Here is a 20,187-nt window from a genome sequence, read left to right on the forward strand (position 1 = left end):
GCTTGGTTTCACCCCTGTACTTATATGAGAAGCTTGGGACTACATCAAAAATGGATTTAACAAACCAGTAAATGAATCCACACATCCAGTTACTGTTATGACTAGATTTCCCTTACGCAAGACTGGAACACATACATTGTCAAATTCTGTAATTTCTGCATCTCACAGCACGTAATTTAGCAAACACTAAGCTTCATTTTAACAATCAAGAGGCAAATACAAGCACAGGGAGAGTCAAGGAATAAAAAGATCTTAACGTGCCAAACTGAGGTGTACTCTATATATAATCAGCTTCACCATTGAAGAACAGGACTGGAAGGTCTTCTCCCTTAAAGGTATTCAAAACATGGATACTGTCAAACCTAAACCCTTCTAAAATAACCCCTGTTCTTGAGAAATCCTTGAGATTTTCACTAAGTTCTCTGGCTAGTTCACATCCTTCCTTCTTTGCTTAGCCATATTTGCTCAACTGCACATTCATAGCCCCCAGGACGAGTGTACCAGAGACAGTTTTATGGTTTTGATTAAAATCCTACAAGAGAAGTAATCTGAATATTCCTCACTGCTTTATAGGAAACATTCCGAACTTTGAACTCGGTCTACAGGAAACAGAAAACAACGAATTCCCTTTCTTAAGCCCTGCCTTTAGGAAGGAAGGATAAGCTCTGCATACTGATTCTTACATTCTGAAGAAAGCAGATTACATCCAGGATAAGGAAATTGCAAAAAAAGTACCCAAGTGGGTCAGAATGGTAGGTAAAAAAATAACAAGTGTTCAAGGGCAAATAAAAAGATCAAACCAAACCAAAAACAGGGAAGAACTTAAGTCTCAAACCTCCTTTACAGATCTGCCACTAAATTAGGGCACCAAAGCACAGAATATTAATTTCTGTTGCAACACTTTCTCCCAGACTTCTCAATAGCCATTAGGCTTTGAATATAAAACCCCCAAAGGTTACAGACTCAGTGCCACCCCCAGGTGTCCCACTGTAGGGGGTTCATTACACTAAAACCTGCTTCTCCCCGACTTTACATACCCCACACCCCCCCCGCACTGCCGGAACAACTCCAAATTACCACCGAGAAGACACTGTCCTGGAGGTGCAGCACTGCCTGCCCACAAGCCAGCACTCTAGTGCTCCCAGCTCAGCACAATGCTCACCATCCATTTTAAAAGCCAGCCCGCCTCCTTTCCAACACAACTTACACGCTTTCACATTTACTGCTTTTAACCTACCCAGATGACCCCTTGATACAAGAACAGAGAAGACCCAGTGAAGGGGGGAAAAAAAAAAAAAAAAAAAAAAAAAAAAAAAAGAGAAAAAAGGCAGCCAAAACCACTAAAAAAGGTATCGACTATAAACAAACGGCGTCTTCTGCAGATGGCGATCACGAGAATTAATCCGTCCACAAAGCACGCCGGCGAAGCACCAGCGCAAAAATCTGGTCACCCGAATTCTCCAACTCCCTAACTTCACCGTCTAACAAAGGCTTTTAAGGCTTTTATTTCCCCCTCCTAATTTGAGCTAACAATCCTTGGTGAATTATTCATACTCAACTCACATTGTCCTGTCGCCATCCTTCCCTCCGTCCCTCCCCCCGGCTCCGTGGGCTTTAGGTCTTTTATAAGCTTAGTATTTCCCAGTTCCAAAACGGCCCTTTCCTGGGCAAAGCCCGACCACCACAGCTTTGGTGACTGTCAACAATAAAGCATAACCAACTCCTACACGCTCATTTTCAGAAGCAAAGGGAGCCCTCAGGTAGCTCTCCGCACTCCGGCACCCCTGCAGCTCGGCCGAGGCCAGGCGCTTCCCCCATGCCCTCCAATCTCCCCGTCCCCTCACGACTTCCGCGGACACCACTGGACTGGGCCACCAGCCCCTCGCCCGGCCGGGTTGTCTCGCCTCCGGCGCGCAGGCCGCCCGGGCGCCGGCTGAGAAAGCGGGGAGCACAGCGGAGCCCATGCACGCCCCACGGCCGCGTTCTCCCACCCGCGGACCTGAGCTCCACACCAGGCCGGAGCAACAAGACACCTCCCACCACGGGAGAGGTGAAGCACCGCACCACAGGCACCCGTCTGGCGGCCGCGGAGCCCCGGCCCGCTCCCCCAGCCGACAAAATGGCGACGTGGACGGCGGGGAAAGAGAAGGCGGAATGAAAGAGCGAAGCGTTCCGCGGGCTAGGGGAACGAGAGGAGAAAAGAGGGGAGACAGAGAACGGGAAGGGGGCAGCAGTTAACAAAGCGGGGGGCGGCGGGGTGCCCGAGGGACGGCGCCAGCATCACCGGGGCTATGGGGGGGGGGGGGGAGGGAGGGAGGGGGGGGCTTGATAGAAGGGAGACGGCCCCCGGGCCGGGCGGCGAACGGGGGGCGGGCAGCGCACTACCGGCGCGGGCCGAGCACCCAACACCGCGGACGGCGTCGGTTGGCAGTACCTCTTCTTGTCGGTGACGCCGCCGGGGCTCTCCATGGCGGCGGGCTGGCTTCTCCTCTTCCCGCCGGCTCCTTCAATGCGAGACGGGCAGATCCAATGGCCGCCGCGGGGCGCGGGGAGGTGGTGGCGCGGCCGGGAAGGGGCAGGGTCTGGGGCCGCGCGGGCTCACAGCATCGGGGCAAGCTGCGGGGAGGTGCGGGCGACGAAGGGCGCAGCAACGGTGGGCGGCGCGGGGCTGGGCGCGGAGGAGGAGGAGAAGGCGGTGGCAAGGGCGGGTGCGGCCGGCCCGGGCCCTGGGCTGCGCCAGTAAGGAGCGGCGGCGCGGCCCGGCCCCTCGGCCGTCGGGGTCAGCTGAGCGCTCAGCTGGGGGGGAGGCGTCCGGCGCCTCACGTGTGTCGCTGTGTGCGGGGCGGGACCGCCGACGGCACCGGCACCGGGCCTGGGCCAAGCACCCCTAGAGTGCCAGTAAGCGGTCGGCAGCGGTAGATTCTGCTAAGCCAGGGCCTTCTGGCTTCATGGCAAGCACCGCCAGTGCGGGTCGTTAAAGGTTTTGTAGTCCTAAAACCAGAACATTTCCAGTTTGAAGAGTTAAAATTCTCATATTAATTAAAAGGCACAGACGACCGCATCGCCGGGCGGGCCAGAGGGATAATGCTCGGGTAATTAGGCACATCTTCAGCAAGTTCTACAACTTCGAACACCCCAACACCCAAAGACAGAGCCGAGGGGCTGGATGGGGGCTGTACGGGAACATAACACCCCTTGCAGCCTTCCCTGGCAGGCCCGAACCCCGCCGGCTAAGCGCCGGTTCAGGCTCTCTGCCTTCAGCATCGTCGTCTCCGCCGGAACGGGGAGTCTCGGTCCCTTGCCATGACCCAGGGAGAAGCAGGTCCTAGTGGCGCTAGGACCTGCGCGTCTCTGCGGCGGCGTTGCCCCAGGCTGTCCCTGAATCGCCCGCGGCCGCCGGGAGGCGCCAGAGCAGCCGCGCGGCGGGGCCGGTCTCTTCAGGCTGCGACTGCAGACGGTGGGGCCGGGCTAGGGTCTCTGGCACCTTCCGAGAGTCCAGTGCTCACCTGCGGGGGTCCGGGAGACTGGTGGGTGAAAAGCTGGATGTGAGCCAGAGGGCCAGCTGTATCCGAGTCTGCCCCCACAGCTATGTGGCCAGCAAGTCGAGGGAGGGGATTCTGCCCCTTAACTCTGCATTGGTGAGATCCCTACCTGCAGCGCTGGGTCCAGCTCTGGGTGGAATATGGAAGAACTCCACCGAGCGCAGAGGTTCCTTTACACTTGTAAACTTCCTCAGGCAAGGACTTTAAGTGATCATATAAAGCTGAACCGTACAAGACTCTTTTTTCAGTTTGCTGCTCAGAGGTAATGATACTTCTTTCAAAACCAGCTTTGACAGGCATAAGTAACATCCTTGTGCTGCTGTGTGCACATGATGTAAGAAACACCTGCAGGGCAAAGTGATTTTTGCACTGCACCTTGCTAACCCTTCTGTGGTGGGTTCCCAACCTCCGAGTATTGAGCAGCCATTTTTGCATACAACCATGAGTATTTTGTTGTGGGGTGGTTTTTACCTCTTTTGAAGAAAAAGCAGTGACCGTGACATATAACAGAAATCCGAAGGAGTTGTTGCATTAAATTAATTTCTTCTGCCCATAGCAGATATGCAGAACAGGCACAGGTGCTGCATTCTCCTCTTATTCCTTTAAGGTTTCTTATCCAAATACTGACAAAGCTCAGCTTTATTTAGCTTATGAGATGTGACAACATGATAGCCCACAGCAATGTGGCTGTACACTACTGATATTTCTGTTGTTCTGGGCTCACTTGAGCCCCGAGAACATGAATAATCAAAGCAAAACCCAAACTGAGTGTCCTGCGTAAGTACCAAGAAGCCTCACATAAGAGGTCATGGACAACTTTCTCTTTCAAACTAAGGGATGGGCAGTTCAAACACAGGAGGAAATTTACTCATGCACAGCAGCCATACACTCTTGGTATAATCACAGAATCACTGTAACAGCCTCTAAGGAATTTCTGTGGTGAAATGGAGGGACAGATGCTGAAATGACATACCCAGCTCAGTGCCACTTTCAACATCAGAACACCCACCGTCGGGAATGCATCAGAAGAGTCTGAGTAGAGAAGTGGTGCTGCCAATATTGCTTCCTGTGCCTTAGAGGAGGCTAGTACAGCTCAGAGCAGTTTCTCCAGTCTGAGTGCAAGGATGAAGTGGTTCCTGGAGAGCCCTCCACAGTCAGAAGTGAAGCCTCTCTTGCATTTCCAACTGCAATTTCAATGCTCACACTCCCTTCAAAGACAAGTAGCACCCATGCAGTCCAGACTAGGAACTGCCTAGCTGTAATGCTACAGAGCCCAGTTTATCTTACCCAGTAAGCTCTTATTTTCAGACCTACAGCTATTATTCATTTGAATGACAATTCTGGTGCCCATAAGCATGGATGTTTTAGGATTCACTTATGCACCTTCATTGCTGTTATCCAAATTCACATACTGGGCAAAATATTGAGAGGGCTCCTCATTGAGAATTCTTATACCAGATTCTGATAATTTAAAATCATTCAGGCACAAAAGCTTGAGATGCATTACCAATCCCTGAGTAGAAGACACTGCTGAAAAATTCTCAGTCTACAGATTACTGCAGCTGATTGATCAAAATGTCAAGACTTCCCAGCATGAACTGTCTGAGGAGGTGTGAGTAAGTGTTGTGGTCTCCTTACTAGACACATTTCTTTCATGCCAGACATGCTTGCCCCAAGCTCATAATAAAGAATACTGCTTCAAAACCCATCTGTGTTTCAGGAGCATGTTAGTGGAAACTTGTTCTGCAATTAAGCATTTCATACCATAGCAGCTCTAGAGAGATTGTTAAGCAAACACTCTCCCACACACACATCCTCCCCCTTATTAAACTTCTACATCACTCCACTAAAATTCTGCAGATACATTTTCTTTCCTGCTTTTCTGGTGGCTGATAACAGAAACTTACAGTATATAATGCTGTAGTCACTTTTCTTGACCTGTACTAAGTTCATGCTTCAACTTACGAGAACCTCTGAAGAAAATAATGTTTGCGTATGACTAATTAGGGTAAAAGCACAAGCTGATGAGTCAGCAAACAACTTAGTGAGGACAGTGGCGGGGATTCAACAGCAGAACAAATCAACGTGAAGAGGTAAGATATGTGCCTGCCTGTGGTTTCAGATCTGTCTGCTGATGGGTCTGAACTGTGATGGACTCTGTACAACTTAAGACCCAAATGCATCTCCATCATTAACAACTGGTAAAACTTCTGCTGTCTTCAGCAGGAGGAAAATCAGGGGCTTAACTGTCTCAGACATCTCCCTTCAAAGACCACTTGCCATTTCTGAGCATGGATTTACCAGATGAAGAGTGTTAAAGAGAAGTGAGAACTCCTTCCAGTTATCTTGCTTGAGATGGCAGCTCACATCACATGGGATGCCATAGTAACAACCCACCCACAGCACTGGCTTTCCTAGGCTTTTGCTTCATATGCCTCTTACATTTAGGGACTTAATATTCAATGATCCAATAAATAGGCATGGTGCTGTAATGGAGGGTACTTACTAGTCTATCAATATTTTAACACAAAACTTGCCTTACCCACAGCACCCCTGTGGGAGTATTTACTTGAAAGAGACATGCCACAAGGTCACTACTGCTGTGCAGACCTATGGGTCTCCCACACAGGCTGCCAATGATCTAATGCTTGTTACTGCAACTTACTATGCTTAATAATGCAAGAACTTGAGGTGTCTGGTAGTCAACTTGTTTCACAACAGAAAGGCAAAATGACATTTTAATTGAATTGAAACCAAAACATTGATAATGAGTAGCCAGTGCAGCTAGTTCTCAAATATGAAATATTTTCTGAAACAGAGTATCTGATGGGAAACACAATGGCTCTGTGGCAGCTGTTCTTGCCTCTGGTCTTTTCTATCCCTAGCACTTCTCTCTTTCTTGTGCCATGATCTTATTTATTTTTCTTTTTTTTCAGATTTGCACAATCCACATTTCTTTAAGTATGACCATCTCTTAAAGCCTGCTTGACTGAGTGCACATTTAGACATTTGGAAATACTCCCTTGACTGTGATTTCTGCACTGAGTATTAACAAATTCTAGAGTATAATAAATGTGCTCTGTCCTGTTCAGTGCAGTTAGGTTTGGGGAAAAGATTCTCTACCCATGAAAGGAATTTACCAAATGAGAGCATAAGGCAGGCAGGCTATGCCATACAGTTTCACTAGTCAGCTGCATCCTGCCAAACACAGGCCACTCCTGAGCAGATATTCCAAATCCTGTGGTGGTTTTGCTGATGCGGACAAAAAGCAGTATGGAATTTTTAATTTGTCCTTATGGAAGAGATGGGCTTGTGGTTGAAGCCCATGAAGACTCAGAGAGTTGAGGTTTGGTTCCAGACTTCCTGTGGGACATTACAGAGATCCCTTAGGGAAAGGCCTTTGGATTTCAGTCCCACAATCCTATGCTACAATGTCGAGCAGAGTTAACTGTGTTCCAGGCGTGGAGCTCAGCTTCCAGTGCAGTGCTCCAGGGGATCTGGGGAACCTAAGCAGGAGCCTCAGAAACCAGCTGAAGAGGCAGTGACTGAGACAATCACAACTGAAACACTGAATAAAAGGAGTGCTGTTTGGACCTTGCCAGAGCCAGGCAAGATATTTCTCTCTGTTCAGAATGCTCAGCTGGTGACTGCCCTGCAGCTAGGCACAGTGGTAGAACTCAGAAAGAGTAGCCAAAGTCTCTCTTGGAGGTAGAAATGCTTGTTCAATCTCTGACCAGGGTTTGGCACCCACTTTGGCAAAGCTTCATGTCTTCTCTCCTCTAGGAATTGTTTCACTTTAGCCTCTTCACTGCTGTTTACAGAGAGATAGTTTGAGACATGAGGGAGCTAGGTTTAAATCCTCTTTCCAAACAAGGCAAAAGAGAGATCTGGGCACAGATTGCCCTGCTTGGCATTTGGAAGGTGCAGACATGCCTGAACATTGGATTTGGTTCTCCTTGGCTCAGTCCTGAGTACTCCTGAGCATATCAAGTACTGTTTTCATGGCCATCAATCTTGCTGTGTGAGATGGAGACAAATATTTCCTTTTCCTCCCCCTTGGCCCTGCTCACACACTCTAAGCACAACTTTCTCATGAGGCTGTGATGACCAGCACAGCACGGTCTGTCATCACACTGGTGAGCAGGCCAATGGCTGGTTTTGTGTATGACCAACAAAGTCTTTTTAACCTACATCTCTGGAGCCAGAAAGACACTCCCAATATGCCAATCATTTCGTAACACCTCATACCTACCAGGCTAGTTTTACTTTCTTCTTTGCCCAGCTCCCCTTTTGAAGGTACTATAAACACAAGTGAAAGGCTTTGAGGACGTGTAAGGGAAACCAGACGAGCCATCAGCAGATGCGGCAGGAACTGTGCAACAGTCTACTTAAGTTATAACCTACAGCAGGGGGAAAATGCATTTCTCAGAAGGAGAAATGGTTTCAGCTTCAGGCAAATTTCTGACTCCTACAGCTAGTTAGGATCCACAGGAATGTTCTAAACAAGGTTTATTTTTTCTTTCTGATCCTTTTCATCCCTCCTACCAAGTCCTTTGTTACTTTACAGCCTGGACCATCAGTTTCTCACACAGAGCAAGAAGGAGTTCAAAATATATCAAAAGATTAAATTAAATGGGCTTCACTTGTAATTAAAATATAAAGGAGACCAAACTATTTTGCCTGATCCAGAACTGAGAACTGGTTCAAAGTCTGGGCTTTTTTGGTTTGTTTTTTTGTTCCCCCCCATTTCACACTAAAGCACACATTCTTTCCAATGATACAGCTTCTTAAGTGTTTCTACTTAACATTTCCCCAACTTGGATCTAGCTAAAACACAAAGGGATTGAGGTTTTATTTGTTTGTTTGTTTGTTTTCCCACAACACATTAGAGAATGCAGTGCAAGCTTTAATGACTAAGTCTGTTTTAACATGCCTTTTGGAGGACTGTAGGCATTTATGGGGGAAGGAGGTAATTAATATATTAGTTAGGCATGCGAAGACAAGTTGGAAGCAGCTGTCTTTCTTTTCTTGATATGGCAACACAATCATTAAAATAATGGCTTCTTACATCTCTTTTTTTTTTCTTTCTTTTTTTTTCTTTTCTTTTCTTTCTGTGTTCACAGAACACTCAAATTGCTTGTTTAAGTAGAAGCCTTAAGAGCTCACCATATTTTTCAGGACCAGTAATCTCTCTCTCAAACACATTGTTGTTGCCTCCTTACTTGAAGTTACAAAATGAGAATCAATAGCACAATCCCATAAGGAAATATTGGTATCCAAGTAAACTCAAAAGCTCACCTGTTGTTATTTCAGCCTCTAAAAAAAAAATTACTTCTATAGTGGATGTACTTCTCTTCCAGACTCAGTTTTTCCACCTGTTAAGTTAGAACCACAGCCTTTATAGAGGAGATAGAAAGATGTGATTTTTAGCTGATCCAGCCAGCTGTGAGAGGTGTCAGGTACCCCAGGGATTGGGATCTGCAAGCAGATGAAGGAAGGATCGGGTTGTGTTGCTTCCTGCCTTGCAGAAAGCCAGGTGGGTAGGTGAGGGGGGATGCTTAAACCAGTGTTTCTAAATTCCAAGGTCAAGGAACCAATCATTGCTGTAGGCAGAAATAAGTACTTTGCCAGCTTGATAACAACAGAGCTGAGACACAGATTGCAGTTCCTTTAATTTTCTTCCAGTTAATTAAATGATCAATTGCAGTATTGGCTTCCAGCCATAGTAATGCCAGCTGAAGTGAGCTCTCTAGTTTATGAGAGGCTAATCAATAGGCATCATTTGCAGCAGTGACACAGGGTTTAATTTTAAAGCCAAATACCAGAATGCAGAGGCAAAATACTGTTTGGCAATCACAGCAAATTAAATCTCCTACTTCCCCCCCCAATGAAGGGAAGAATAGCACAAGGAGTTACATCTCCAGCTTGGGTTGTGTTTTTGTTTCTCTGTTTATCATAGCTTCCTGAATGACCACAGTGAAAACACTTAGGTCCAGATATACAAAGGCATTCATGCAACTGAGATAAAAATCAGTTGGACTTAAGTACATAAATAGTTTGTGGATCAGGTTCTTTGGAAGGGAGACTGAGTTGTCCACTTATGAATGGGATAATAGGTACTTTCCAGCAGAACTGCAGCAACTCCTGTCACAAAAACAAAGGCCAAGATCTAAGGAAAGCCAGCGACTGAACAGCTCTAGGGTATTTTGTCCACACGGCAGCATCTGAGCACTCTGCCTGGTGTCTTCTTAGTTCTACCCACCTTGGCCAGCATTAATAGAGACCATCATCCCCTTTGGTCTCTTTCTGGATGTTTCTTGGTTCAAACTCTTGAGTTCCAAGGACTGTAACTGGAAACATTGCGGAGCGCAGGATGGATGAAGTGCAGGGCAGTGAAACAAGGACCACCAGTGCTGGGTTGTGAGGGTGCTCTGGCAGGTGAGAAAATAAACAAAAAAGATAAATAGATGAGGTCTAGAATGGGCAAGAGGCATTCCTATATAGTTACTGAAGAATTTGGCAGTCCTGGCCAGAGCATGGCATTTCAGAGACCAGGAAAACCATGGGTTTGTGTATCAAAGATGTCAACACAGGATGGAAGGAGTTTTCCAAGGAACTGAGTAAGCAAAATTCAGAACCATAATGACAAAGTTGGTGCATCAAACCTCTCTTTGCTATCTGAGATCACATGTTAAATAATGAAACTCTTTATCAATAAGAGGCAACTCATGAGCGTGGGAAACAAAGATCTCATAGGAGCTGGATCTAGATAGGAATGACCACAGACCTCACCATTTTCAGAAGCAAATGAATATTTGTTTATGCTGCCAGTCTTTGCTCAGTGCAAATCTTCAGTACATAGAGGTATTGATGCACTCAGCACAGAGAGATACACACAAGCTAATCAAGTTTTTTTATATGGTCTTGGAAAGGAGAACAACATTTAGTTCATGAACATAATTTTCATTTCTAGAGAGCTGAAAAGCCCTCAGTTCATCATCAACAAAATACTTCATAAAAAAAAAAAAAAACAAACAACAAAGCCAAAAAAAACCAAAACAGGCAGCAAGGTCAGAAACCAGTTACATTTAATCACTATTTCATGGCTGCTGCCTTTATTTCAAAAAAGAATAATGCAAGAGAACTACAGCAATAGCATTGCTACTGCTTGGTTGCATTACCAGAACTGTTACGCAAAACTGAGAGAACACAGTGCTGCTCACAGTCTCCCCCAGGTAAAAGCAAGCATAGGCCTGAGTATAGAAGCTTGTGGATTATTGATAGGACTAGCAGCTGAACTCAAAACCATCTTCTCCCAAAGCAGCAGCAAAAGAAATCTAATTAGTGGAGTAGTGCATGGTTTGTGGAAAAGGAAGAATCCATTCTGGTGTAACAGGAATACTTTTGCAGGGGTTTAAATTGATTTAAACTTAGAAAGGAACAAAAGTTAACCCCTTAGGCACCAAGATCCATAGGAAACCTCACTGAGGTGAACTAAGCCAGGCAAAGAGTCTCAGTAGCTGTTAGAGGCGTATGTATCACTGTAACTGATTTATTGGTCAGGAACGCACGCCTGGCTCACCTGGTATTCTCAGTCTGACATATACAGAGCACCACACCCTCACCCAACTGCCAAGCATCCCTAAGGCTCAGGCAGGCAGAAAGAAAGCCCACAACTGGTAGAGTGCAGGGGGAAAGAAGCACCTCAGTGACATCTCAGGCTCCTGTGTTGCCAGCCTTCCTGACCAAGCAAAGCCTCTTAATGTGATCCTCCTTCCCTGCATGTACACATAGAGGGGACAGGGGAGAAGCCATATGAGGGGCATCAGGAAAGGCAGGGACAGGCAGGGTGCTCTGACTGTATGGCTTCTCAGTGGAAAATTGGAAACAAATAAACATAGAACCATAGCCACAGTAATAAAATCCAAGAGAAAACATCCACTCCTCCCTCAAAATGCAGACAGAGGCTTGGCTCAACTCAAAGGTCAGCTCATTACCAGTTCATTGACTTCTTCAAAATCAGCTTCTCAGGGATACATTGCAAGTTTCCAAATTCACAGATCTGTGTGGGAACAAACAATCTTCCTGGCAGGGATTTTTTACAGACAAAAATTTCCTCACATTTTTTTACCCCACCAAGAAAAGACAAGTAGCTTGCATCATGCAACTTTTATTATTTTTCCCTGCAAAGCAAACTTGTCTTTAAAAACTGGGCTGAAAAATTCTTTTAATGAGCTGAAAACTACCTAGGAGCAATGTTTGTTTTGCAAAACATAGGTATCTTGTGTCCAGGAGCCCCCATTAATTTGAAAAGTTTCTGCATAACCTCAGAGTTTCTGCAGCACATGTGAACATCCTGCAGCCTCTGCTACATGTGTTGGTAAAGACATTCCTGCTGCAGCCCTGTGGAAAGAATAATAAAGTTCTATCTATCCTGTCTGAGACAGCACAAACCACTTGATTTTCTCAAATACATTATAAAAATGCACATCTCAGTGTAAGGACTGAATAGGTGCATACGCGTGCTCACTGATGAAGTGCTGCTAAGCAGAGGTAGCTGATAGTGGCCGAGTGCCAGACAGGTATGCTTCGTGTGATTTGATGTGGCCAGCTTTGAAGTGCTGGACGCCAGTGAAATCAGGCCAGCCTCTTGCAGGCATTAAGGTGTATGAGGAAAATATAATTTCCTAGAATTAGCTAAGACATCTGACCAGAGAAAGTTCATCATTGCACTGATTAGTATCTCTTCTTCTGTTGGTCTTCTCTAATCTCTCCTACCTGGGCAGCTCCGCCCAAACACCTCACTGCTAAACAGCAATTAAAGCACAAATACATTAGCAGCTTTGTATCACGAACTCACTCAGTGCTGCCAGACCTGGCTGTGACAGGGGTACTCTGCCTCATCGCTGGCTGCTTTCCCATGCCAGCAATATCGATCAGTCACTGTGAAACCACGTCAGAGTTCAAGTCCCGTTATAACACAGTTTTGACCTTTACAAAGTGACTGCAGCCTCTGCAGGACACATGATGTTAAATGGGGCCGGGTTCAGGTGATCATCTCTGTTCCCTGCTCCCAGCTATCTTCCGGGCCAGCAATCACTTTCTTTTCTGCTGGATCGGGCCAGAAGTTGTAATTTTTCTTTTAGATGTTGGGAAATATTCATAGTCTATCGCACGTGCAATGGAATATTGCGACTCCTGATTAGCCCTCACTGCAGTGCCCACACAGGCAGTCCATATGCTTCCCACAGAGCCTGACAGGACAGGGAAACTCAGGGCTTTCCCCTTCAATATTCAGCTTATCTCCAGGTATATAGGGAGCAGCTGTGGAAACCTGTGTCTCCATTTACCTGGTTGGTGTGCAGCCGTTTGGAGCGAGGATTTTGTGATGTTGAGGCAAGAGGATTTTGATGGGAAACTGTAGTCTCTGGTGCCTGGGGAGGGAGCTAGGTGTGATAATCCCTGCAGAGTGGGGACTTTGTTGCTGGCAAGTAGAGGGGATGGGCAGGGAGAAGGTGCTAACTGTAATCTGTCTTGCACACAAGTAATATCTGCTCTCAAGTCAACTCTGTGACATTTTGCTGTGGCAGGTTGTAAGAAGCAGTTATCCAGGTATGAAGCATGTTGAGTTTGCCCCAGTTCAGCAATGCTGCTGAGTGCACGAGCTTCCAAGCAAGTTGTTCCCCCTCCACTGCTTAATTTCCTCTGCATATCAGCATGGCCAGATTAATTTCCCCTGTGGTGAAACAAGAAGATAAAGAGTTATTTTAAAATCCTGGAAACTTGTGTGAGAGCACAGTGAGGGGTTCCTTGCTTCTTTATGCATTGTTTTGGTGCAAAAGAGGCAAACCTGGGGAGAAGGAATATTTCCCAGGGCATCCTGATGAGCTGTCCTCAGAGATCCCTGAGCCCCTGAACCACACAAGGGACAAGCAAAGGGATGAAGGTGGCCAGAGAGCGCAGGGATGGTAAAGACATGACTCGGGCATGAAGTGGTTTCAGCAGAAAGATGGTAATGCAGAGGCAATAAAATGGTAGCTACTCTCAAAACATTTCCTGTTAACCACATGCCAGACTTACTTAGCTTCCCAAGGAGAAGACATCAAGGAGAGGAAGGAGAGATCTACTGAGGAGCCATGGCTCGGTCTGTGACAAAATGTTACCCTAGACGTAAAAGATGAGAAACTCCCATCACAGCGCAGAAGGGTCTGGGTACACGTAAGAGCTGCAGCAGGCAATCAAAAATAAAACAGGCAGAAATGAGGGCAGTGCTGGAGAGAGCCAGGTGAAAGCCCACAGCCTGGCAGAGGTCTGGGCAACATCAGTCCTGTGCAGAGCTTGAGTATGACCTGGGGCTTTCCCAGGTGGGCTCCACTTGTTTTTCCTCTCTAGAAAGGAGAATTTGTGTGAGGCAGGTATCTGGAGCTGCTTGCTGTGCACTGCTGGTTTTGAAGCAGCACTGCAACTGGGAAAGCTGGCGTTGTCGGTTGCTTTAATAAATGCTTTCTGCAAGCAGACTTTTAATGGGATCTTTTGCCTCTGGAGGATGTGACGTGTGGTAACAGTCTGTCTGCAGAAACACTTGCCCATCTGTCTGCAGAAATAGGCCAAGCAAGGAGTTTTCTCTTCATTCACACTTGGGGAAAAAAAAAAAAAGAAAAAAAAAAAGGTTGATTTTTTTTTTTTAACTGTAAGAACTTACGTGCTTTTGCAGAGCATGGACACAGCCCTGTCAGCTGCCAGGGAAGGGAGAAGTTTTCTCTCCATCACACACAGCAGGACCCACTGCCAGGCTGCTCTCTGCATAGTAGCTGCTCTCAGTGCATCTGTTTATACTTGTGGAATATATTTTGTGCTTCCCAATGGTTGGATTTACTGAAGTCTGGCACTTATGGAAAGCCACTGGATATTAAAGAAAAAAAAAAAAAAGAAAAAAAGGCCCTAGTATTAAAACCATAAACACACACAGAGTATTAATAGCAGCACTGGGTTTTAGAAGAGTTAAACGTACACAGAAAATATGGCAGAAGGCATTTCATATCTGTTTAAAAGATGAATGGTATTTTGTGGCAAAACATGCTCTGTGACAGGTGGGGAGGGAGGATCTGGGGCAGAGGGACTCAATGACATAAATTTGTCTTCCTGTGTATTTTGGAAGATGACTTATTTGTGTTCATTGAAATGACAGCTTTTCTGGTCATTTCTTCCTTTCCCGGCAAAGAAGCCTTAATCTCCTTACTGGAAATTGTACTATTTATGCAGAAAATCCTGCCTCTCTGATTGCTTGAGATCACGAGTTATGTAACCTAAACAGATGGAGCTGGAACTGGTTTTTTTTTTATGTCAATTCATATTATAATCCCAACAGGCTGCAATCATTTATCAGCTCATTTGTAGCATAGAAAAAAAATAGGCTGAGAGTTTTAAAGATGCACTTAATATACATTTACATAGGCACACTTAATGCCAGTAACCAGACTGTCACTAAATACCAATAACAGTAATAACACTTATTATAGACTCTCTTCATTCTTATGAACAGAAGAACTCTGTGTGATACACATAATAATATGTACATGATATTATGACCATCACCTGCAAAGACATGTATATGGTTGTATTTATACTTGGATAGATGTGGTTATGTGCAGCAGTGGTATGAAGTTAAATCTGAGAGGACTTGGGAGATCAAATCGGTGAATAAATGGGAAGGAGGAGCTACACCAGAGCTAGAAAGAAGCAGGCCAGGACAGGAATCAGTGCGAAGAACCTGATTAACACTGCCCTGTTCAACTCTTGAGCAATATGAAGTCTTACAATGCTGAATCATCCATACAGCTCCCAGCCGGTCACATGCACACACTGTAGGAGCCAAAATACAACATACAATAACTACTTTAAAAATTCACATTACTTTAATAGTCCTTCTGCTAACACAATTAGGCAGATAACATCCTAAAAGGCTCAATTACACTTGCAGAGATTTTATCTTCTCTTTGTTATTAATGTGGTTGTTCTTATTTAATATGAGCTTAGGCTGAAGTGAATCAAGATCGTAGAAAAAAGAGGATGAAAAGGGATGGGAGGAAAAGGTAGCAAGCAAAGGTTATTCCAAAATAAAATGCCTATAAATGGAATATCTAGGTGTTCCTAAAACCAAAGAGGGATTGATCAGATTAATTTGGGAAGAAGAAGAAAAATAAAGAAGAATTTGAATCCAAATCTAGTTTTCTATCAAGCTGAAGTTCAACTAGGGCTAAATTAAAAACCCCAACAAACCCAACAAGTTTAAATATAGCCCTAGTCCAACCACAGTACATAGTTTTGTTCCATCCTGTGGGAATTCCCCATGTGACATGCTTGCATATTTGGACCCAAACTGCAATCTAAGGCTCAAACCACTGCAAGGAGCTTTGCTAGAAGAGAGCTCTCAAGAAAACCCCAGGAAGCCAGAGCAGAGTTCCTGGTATGACACAATACTTTCTGCAAAAGCAAAACCAAAACAGAGGCATCATGCAGCTGCCAAGCCCAGGTTCAGGGGTCTGTACACAGAGCGTGACCCCTGTGGACCTGGCTGTGTGTTTTCTTTAGCTGTTACGACACAACCACCCCTTTGTTCCAGCAGGCTGCCTTAATATCCTGGGGTTTACCAGGACAGGGTGTAAGATGGCTGGAATGGGTTCTATATCCAGGGAACATCACAGAGACCCCAAGATCTGGTCTGCCTTCTGCACTCTCGCTACCCTTAGACACATTTATGGTGGCAGATTTTCCCTTGAGGAAGCTGTGGTGCTTATCTGCTGGGTTGTCATTCCCAAGGGCACACCTGAGTGGGATGGTATGAGTGAGACCTCACCTCTGTGCTGCAACTAGGTATAACAGCAACAGTCCAGACCCCTTTGCAAGAGAAAACATTGCATTTTGATCCTATCTTTCATTTTGTTAGGACCTGAACCCCTCTGGTGAATGCTTTCAGGGGACCAACTGAGATGATTGAATCTGAGTGCTGCTCACAGTCAAGTGCTGAACCATCATCTGTTTTCAGGTCTAACCATCACCAACAGATCTTCCATTAAGAATATTTATAAGCAAGGCAATAAAAAACAAGTCAACAGGAGTTAAGTATTTTAATCCAGACATGGTTATGACCTCTAAATTCTCTTGTCCCCTCAAAGTTCATTTTTTTTTCCTCTCATATTTAAGACTGCCAAGGAAACAAGAGATTTTAATGAAGTTGTTACAAAAATGGTCTGACAGTAGAAGCAGTACAACAGCTCAGAGACAGCCCAAATTATAGCTAGGGAGTTGCCATATCTTATACATGATGCTATGCAACACCTTGAGCTCCTTTCTTCTGCACTGGAGGCTTTACCTACTTGGTACTACTAATGTGAGAAAAAAAATATAATGGATTTTTAATTAATTCTCAATCTTGCCCAGTGATTAATTTAGTCAGAAGCTTTTCCATTAGCCAAAACTTCAAAGATCCTTTTATTTCCACTTTTCACGAGATAAAAAATAAGCTTCTGCTCCTGCTTGTAAATATATGTAAATGTTGAACTGAGGAGGATTTTGCTCGGGCTTATGAAGTGTGCTTTCTTTAGAATAGCTTTTCCCTGGATGATGTAATTTACTTGACTGGGTATTTTCTACCCTTGCACAACTGTGTTAGTCAATCTAAGCAGATTAATCTAAGCACCAACCTGGCACTCACTTTGCTAAACAGTTTTTCAGTGCCCTACAGAAAAGGGTTGTTACTTTAGGGAGGCAAAAGGATCACTTCTCTGTGCCCAACATGGCTTTCAGATGGATGTTAGTCTGTTTGTGTGTAAATAGGTCTGAAGACCCAAGGACCGATGGGTTCGATGAGCCAGATACTGCATTAGCAGTTACATAACAGAAGCGGCACTAACAGGAGACAAAAATGCTCGTTTTCCCCCCATTGTTGCAACGACAGTCCAGAGTCAGATGATTTAAAGGGCATAGAGATGATTTTAAAGGGAGCATCCACAGTGCTGGCTACACTTTCTAAATCTTCAGCCTGACAGAGCTCTTGATATGACAGCCTGGGGTTACAGGGGATGGGGGGGCAAATAGGGAGAGGAAAAATCAGGTCTATTTTTAGTAGAAATGGTTCTCAGAGAGGGGAAAGACAATGGACTGATAGCTTTCAGGAAACATTTTGTTTAAACCTAAAGCACAGACTGCAGGAAGCATCTTTGTAACGTGCTCCCAAAATACTTCAACATCACCCGGTCATTCTGCCCTTAAGGGTGAGATAATTACAGCTGTGCTGTCTGAATGGGGGATTTTTCAGTTCACTGGTCAAAAATGTATTTCAAATCAACTTGAAAACGAAAATTGGACTCCTTGTATTGTTAGGGTTTGGGGGAAGTCAGTATTCTCCCCCATTTCACTCAAATTTGTTAATTTAATTCAGCAAATATTCTCGAAAACACATTTTCTCTTTATGACTACAGACATTTAGGGAAAAACACATTATGAATAACTTTACTATTGTAAAAATACTTCCTACATTCAGCTCGGGTATTTGGTTGCCCAACAACTGTGAGCTCCTGTGGTGATACTGCTCCTTGAACCTCTAGGGATCTCTGAATTAATATTCAATTCTTTGATTTTTCTCCCTATTAAAGACATAGATTTGGTACATCCAATCATGTCTCCCTCTTGTGGCTACTTTCCAGGACTAAAGCAACCTGCTGTTTACTCGGCATTATACCGGATTATATAGGTTGCTTCTTTTGCTAGTACTTTGCTGTCTGGCCTGAAGCCTTGCTGATGACAGTATGTGGTTGCTTGAGAGGCTACACCACCATTTTTTGCCTTGCGCATCCCAAGAAGGTGCTGCCAACCATACCTCTGGGCTTGGGAACCCTGAACTGGAGAGCCCTACCAGCTCCACACCAACCAGCTCATCCTTTAGACAAGCCAAAAGAGACATTAGCAAAGAAAATACTTCTGTACCTGCAGGATAGGCAGATGAGCAAACCCAATAATTAGACAGTCCTGATGAAATGTGGTTTTATAAGACATTTTGCCCTCCAGAGCTTTTGCAGAGATTTGCCCCCATATTACAACATTTTGCTGTTCCCCACTTGGATTTTACAAATAGCTGCTTTTATAATTACATTTATCCTCCTGCTAACGGTTTCACAGCAAATGATATTTCATTTTGATGAGAAAGCTTTTGAACAGAAGCCAAATTGCTCCAGGCAAAGCAGATTTTGTTTTCCTACAGTTTAATCAGTAGAAAATTAAGAGGCCAATATTGTGCTGCCACAGACATGGAGCCGAGCAGCTGCCTTTGCTGGAGTGAGTTTTTCCTCTCCCTCGCTCCCTGGGACATAACCATGAGTCGAAAGTCACTATGTCTAGCACAAATCTGATGGTCCCAATCCTCAGGCCATGTAAATCAGCGTCACTCCATCTGAAGCAGACTTACAGCTTTAATCAGTCATCAGGTATCCAGCATCCATCACAGACTAGTTCCTGATCAGCCAATCTCTCTAATTTGTTAAAAAGTCAATTTTACCTTTTGAGAGAAAATTGAGGGCATAATACAAATTCCTGTTTGTGTCCTTGCCTCAAGAGGAAAACAGGTCCTAAGCAACTTTTGGCAGCTGGTCAAACAGTATGAACAGCTACTAAAATTGTATATACTTACATATTTTTTCATGCTGTCTGAAGGGGTCAAGGCTGACTGCTCCGAAGGAAGGTGTTTCTAGGCAAACATTAATGTGACACTCTTTTTGCTCGGGTGACTCAGCCACAGAAATATGTGCCTTTTATCACACATTTCAAACTCTGGAAAAAAAGTATTTAAAAAAAAATAGTAGTTTAGGGCACTTCAGTCTGCTTATTCCACAGTGGAATTCAACTCAAATTCTCCATCCAAAGGATGTTTATCTTACAAGTTTTAGCTAATGTCCAACTGAGTAGACTAATTGCTTTCTGAGGTACATATACTTTATGTAGGAAATAGAATACCGGTGTTGCTTAAAAAAAGGACCCAGCATCATTGTCTAGCTGATGGTTTTCCAGCACATGCCTGAAAGATGATGAGGCACCAGCAAATCCTGCAAAGGTTTGTTCCTATAAAGTCTCACATTACGGTAAATGATTCATTATATATCCAGTGCCCCATCCTTGGGAGTGAAAACTTCTCCCTGGGGACCCCAGACTCTTTCCAGAGGAGTTTTATGTGGTTGATGCACAGGAACACTGCCAGCAATTGCTGGTCTCTGCAGCCACAGGGCTTTAGCACTTGGAATTTTACAGGGGGTCATCTGAGGTTAAGATCAAAAGGGGGCGCATTGGCTCAAGCTCCTCCTGCCCTCTTCTAATCAGGATCAAACTGAAACTCCTTTCAGTACTGGGCCTGGCTTCCCTACTTCAGCCCGAGGTGGGGGCAGCCAGGAGGGAGGAGAGCATACTGGCCAGGTAAAGGTCAGATGCAAATAAACCCTGTTGCTCTACGTGGCTCTAAGTAAATCCAACTGAGCTGCCTCTTACCCCTTCGGGTCAGCTCTGTGGTCCCCCCTGCAATGTCCAGAGCCCATGGCATGGATGATCACTTCAGTAGGCAGGGAAGGAGCATCTCCAAGCACTTCCTTGGCATTAGACA

The 20,187-nt window shown here is 45.1% G+C and overlaps 1 protein-coding gene and 1 long non-coding RNA gene across 3 annotated transcripts in view; both read right to left on the reverse strand.

Annotated features, from left to right (window-relative positions):
- HIF1A (hypoxia inducible factor 1 subunit alpha) overlaps nt 1–2,714 on the reverse strand; it is a 34,987-nt gene extending 32,273 nt beyond the window's left edge. Inside the window, exon 1 of one of the 2 annotated variants that reach the window (XR_010988639.1) lies at nt 2,435–2,714. Coding sequence is in view for 1 of the 2 variants with exons in the window: in XM_068148939.1 (XP_068005040.1) it covers nt 2,435–2,469 (35 nt within the window). In the remaining variant the exon portion in view is untranslated. The remainder of the gene's footprint in view (nt 1–2,434) is intronic. The other variant, XM_068148939.1, reaches the window with a different exon arrangement.
- Nucleotides 2,715–9,153: 6,439 nt separating this feature from the next.
- On the reverse strand, nt 9,154–13,759 carry LOC137446512 (uncharacterized). Its single transcript, XR_010988665.1, has 3 exons — nt 13,623–13,759; nt 12,893–13,278; nt 9,154–9,973 (listed from the first exon to the last, which is right to left on the reverse strand). It is a non-coding gene; the product is annotated as an uncharacterized lncRNA (long non-coding RNA).
- Between the last annotated feature and the right edge of the window lie 6,428 nt (nt 13,760–20,187).

The sequence above is a fragment of the Melanerpes formicivorus genome, unplaced genomic scaffold (genome assembly GCF_026170545.1).
Source record: "Melanerpes formicivorus ecotype bairdi unplaced genomic scaffold, bMelFor1.0.p_v2 SCAF_17, whole genome shotgun sequence".
NCBI lineage: Eukaryota > Metazoa > Chordata > Aves > Piciformes > Picidae > Melanerpes > Melanerpes formicivorus.